The 2,347-nt window shown below is 34.0% G+C and overlaps 1 protein-coding gene across 1 annotated transcript; it reads left to right on the top strand.

Moving 5' to 3' along the window:
- Positions 1–1,362: 1,362 nt before the first annotated feature.
- LOTGIDRAFT_163167 (hypothetical protein) lies at positions 1,363–2,232 on the top strand (the record flags this gene model as incomplete). The annotated part of the gene is made up of 2 exons (XM_009059230.1): positions 1,363–1,776; positions 1,813–2,232. The coding sequence occupies 2 exons, from the start codon at positions 1,363–1,365 to the stop codon at positions 2,230–2,232; spliced, it is 834 nt and encodes a 277-aa protein (XP_009057478.1).
- Between the last annotated feature and the right edge of the window lie 115 nt (positions 2,233–2,347).

Here is a 2,347-nt window from a genome sequence, read left to right as displayed (position 1 = left end):
CTGGTATAATTAAGTCACAAGTTTTACGATTTCATCGAATTTGTACAAGATCTTCTGATTTCAACCAAGCCTGTACGATTGTTTTCTCAAAACTGAAAGAGCGTGGGTACTCTAAACGATTTTTACGAAACATAAAAAATTCCACCTTAGCACAGATAGCAGCTAAAAACAGACTTTATGCCGAAGTACCTCCAGGTTTAAGAAGTGCTCCATGTTTGTCCAGTAGATGCAAAACATGTCCCTTTATATCAGAAACTCATTATTTTGTAAGCAACTCTACGAATAAAAGGTACCCGATCCAGGAACATCTAACATGTGAACATTCGAATGTAATATATTTAATTTCATGCAAGAAATGCCCCAAACAATATGTAGGCGAAACTAAGAATAATTTACGAACTCGCTTTAATGCTCATAGGTCAGACATCAAATTAAAGAAAGACAAGCCTGTTTCTAATCATTTCAACCTCGACGACCATTCAATAGACGATCTCACCCTAATCCCAATTGAGCGTATAGAAATTGACTTGCCCGAAGATGAAACTACCAAATTCCGTCATTCTAGGGAGGCCCATTGGATTGAGACATTGAATACAGCAAGACCTATAGGACTTATATTCATCATAATGTAGGCATAGCACCCTTTGTTGTCCCGTTTAATACAACCAGCAATCGAGCAAGCAAGATAGTTCATGCCCACTATAAGAGCCTTCAAGAGAAATTCCCCCATGTCTATAAGCAGAAAATGATAGTTGCATATTCAAAAAATAAGAACTTAAATGATAATATTGTTCATAGTAAACTAAAAACAATCAGTACATAACAGATACTATACTTCTCGCCCATTGGGCGAGTTATTTTTTCTAATTTCAGATCAGAATAAGAACAGAAGAAAACCCAATATCAAGACCCTTAATCCTGATTTCTAAATAAAGTGTCTGCTCCGCCCTAGGCCTGTACATTTGGGAGAATCAAACCCTCCCTTCCCCGAAATCTAATTATTTGCAAAATATTAATTTCATATGTTCCTATCAACATGAATCATCTAGTTTAGAGGCATGGGGTAATTCATCTAATCTACCGATGAATTTGAGAAAGATCACCGGTATTAATATTGCAAAATACACCGAAAATAATTGGGAATCTTTAAGACACGAATGGGAACCTTACGCTAAAAGATAAACGATAAAGAAATGGTTGAAGAAGAATGGTATGAAAGTACTAGAATTTCCGAAACACACCGAGAAAGAAAACGTAGAAAAAGTTTACTCACATACTCACCCTTTTATAAGATATTTTATCAGACAAAGTATTAAAGGAGGAAGAGTTTCGGCAAATCGAAAATCATTTGAAACGAATAAAATGGATGTAATTTGTAATGTATTAAAGGAATACACAGAAACACCAAGTGATAATATAATTGATTTATTTAAAGAATATAGTGCTAACCCAAAAGATAAAACGGAGGTTCATTCGAGACTTAAAAAAATAAAATGTACTAAACTAATGGCCTTTGATGCTAACGGTTTGTACGCTTCCGCCATGTCGGATTTAGACAGCGAATATCCGAGAGCGGAAAGTGGTAGACCATTTCGACAAGAAGAAAATAAAGAATTTGTTAAGCTTTTTAATGAGCAAAAATTCAGACCTAGAGCAGCTATTTTAAAAGTCTGGTTTGAATATCCTACCAACATGTTCTTCCAACTCATACCAGCTAAAGATAAAATCACTTTCACGAATAGAATAGCTAAATACGAAACTGGCACTAAAATCAGGGTCAGAAATGGTTTCTGTCACGACGTTTTAACATAGGCCGATATTCAAGAAATTGTGAGAGCCGGTGGACGAATTATTGAAATATTAGATGGTATAGTTTACGAAGAAAATTTTAAAACTTCACCCTATAGAGATTATATTTTAATTTTGAGAGATCTAAGAAATAAATATAAACGAGAAGGTAATATCGTAGGTAGTAATTGCATGAAATTATTAGGTAATTCATTGTATGGTAAATCTATTCAAAAGGATATAACTGCATCGAGACATCTATGGAGTGAAGCGACTTTAAAAGCCAACTTCGATTCACACGTTATAAACTATGAAAAAGTAAATGATAGTCAATATATAGAGATAAATGAAGAAGAAAAAGAATTTGACTGTACACCTCCTAAATCTACAAGAGTAACACCTAGTCATTTGGGATCATTCGTTTTATCTCACAGTAAAAAATAATGAATAATTTTATTCGCGTGATAGATGGATTTTATAAGCCTGAAATATACTATACGGATACCGATAGTTTATACATTTCGTTTAGCAATTGGGATAAATTAAATGAAGGTGGGTT

The sequence above is a fragment of the Lottia gigantea genome (genome assembly GCF_000327385.1).
Source record: "Lottia gigantea unplaced genomic scaffold LOTGIsca_38, whole genome shotgun sequence".
Classification (NCBI taxonomy): domain Eukaryota; kingdom Metazoa; phylum Mollusca; class Gastropoda; family Lottiidae; genus Lottia; species Lottia gigantea.
Note: the sequence above shows the minus strand (reverse complement) of the source record. Positions and strands in the feature narration are given on the sequence as shown.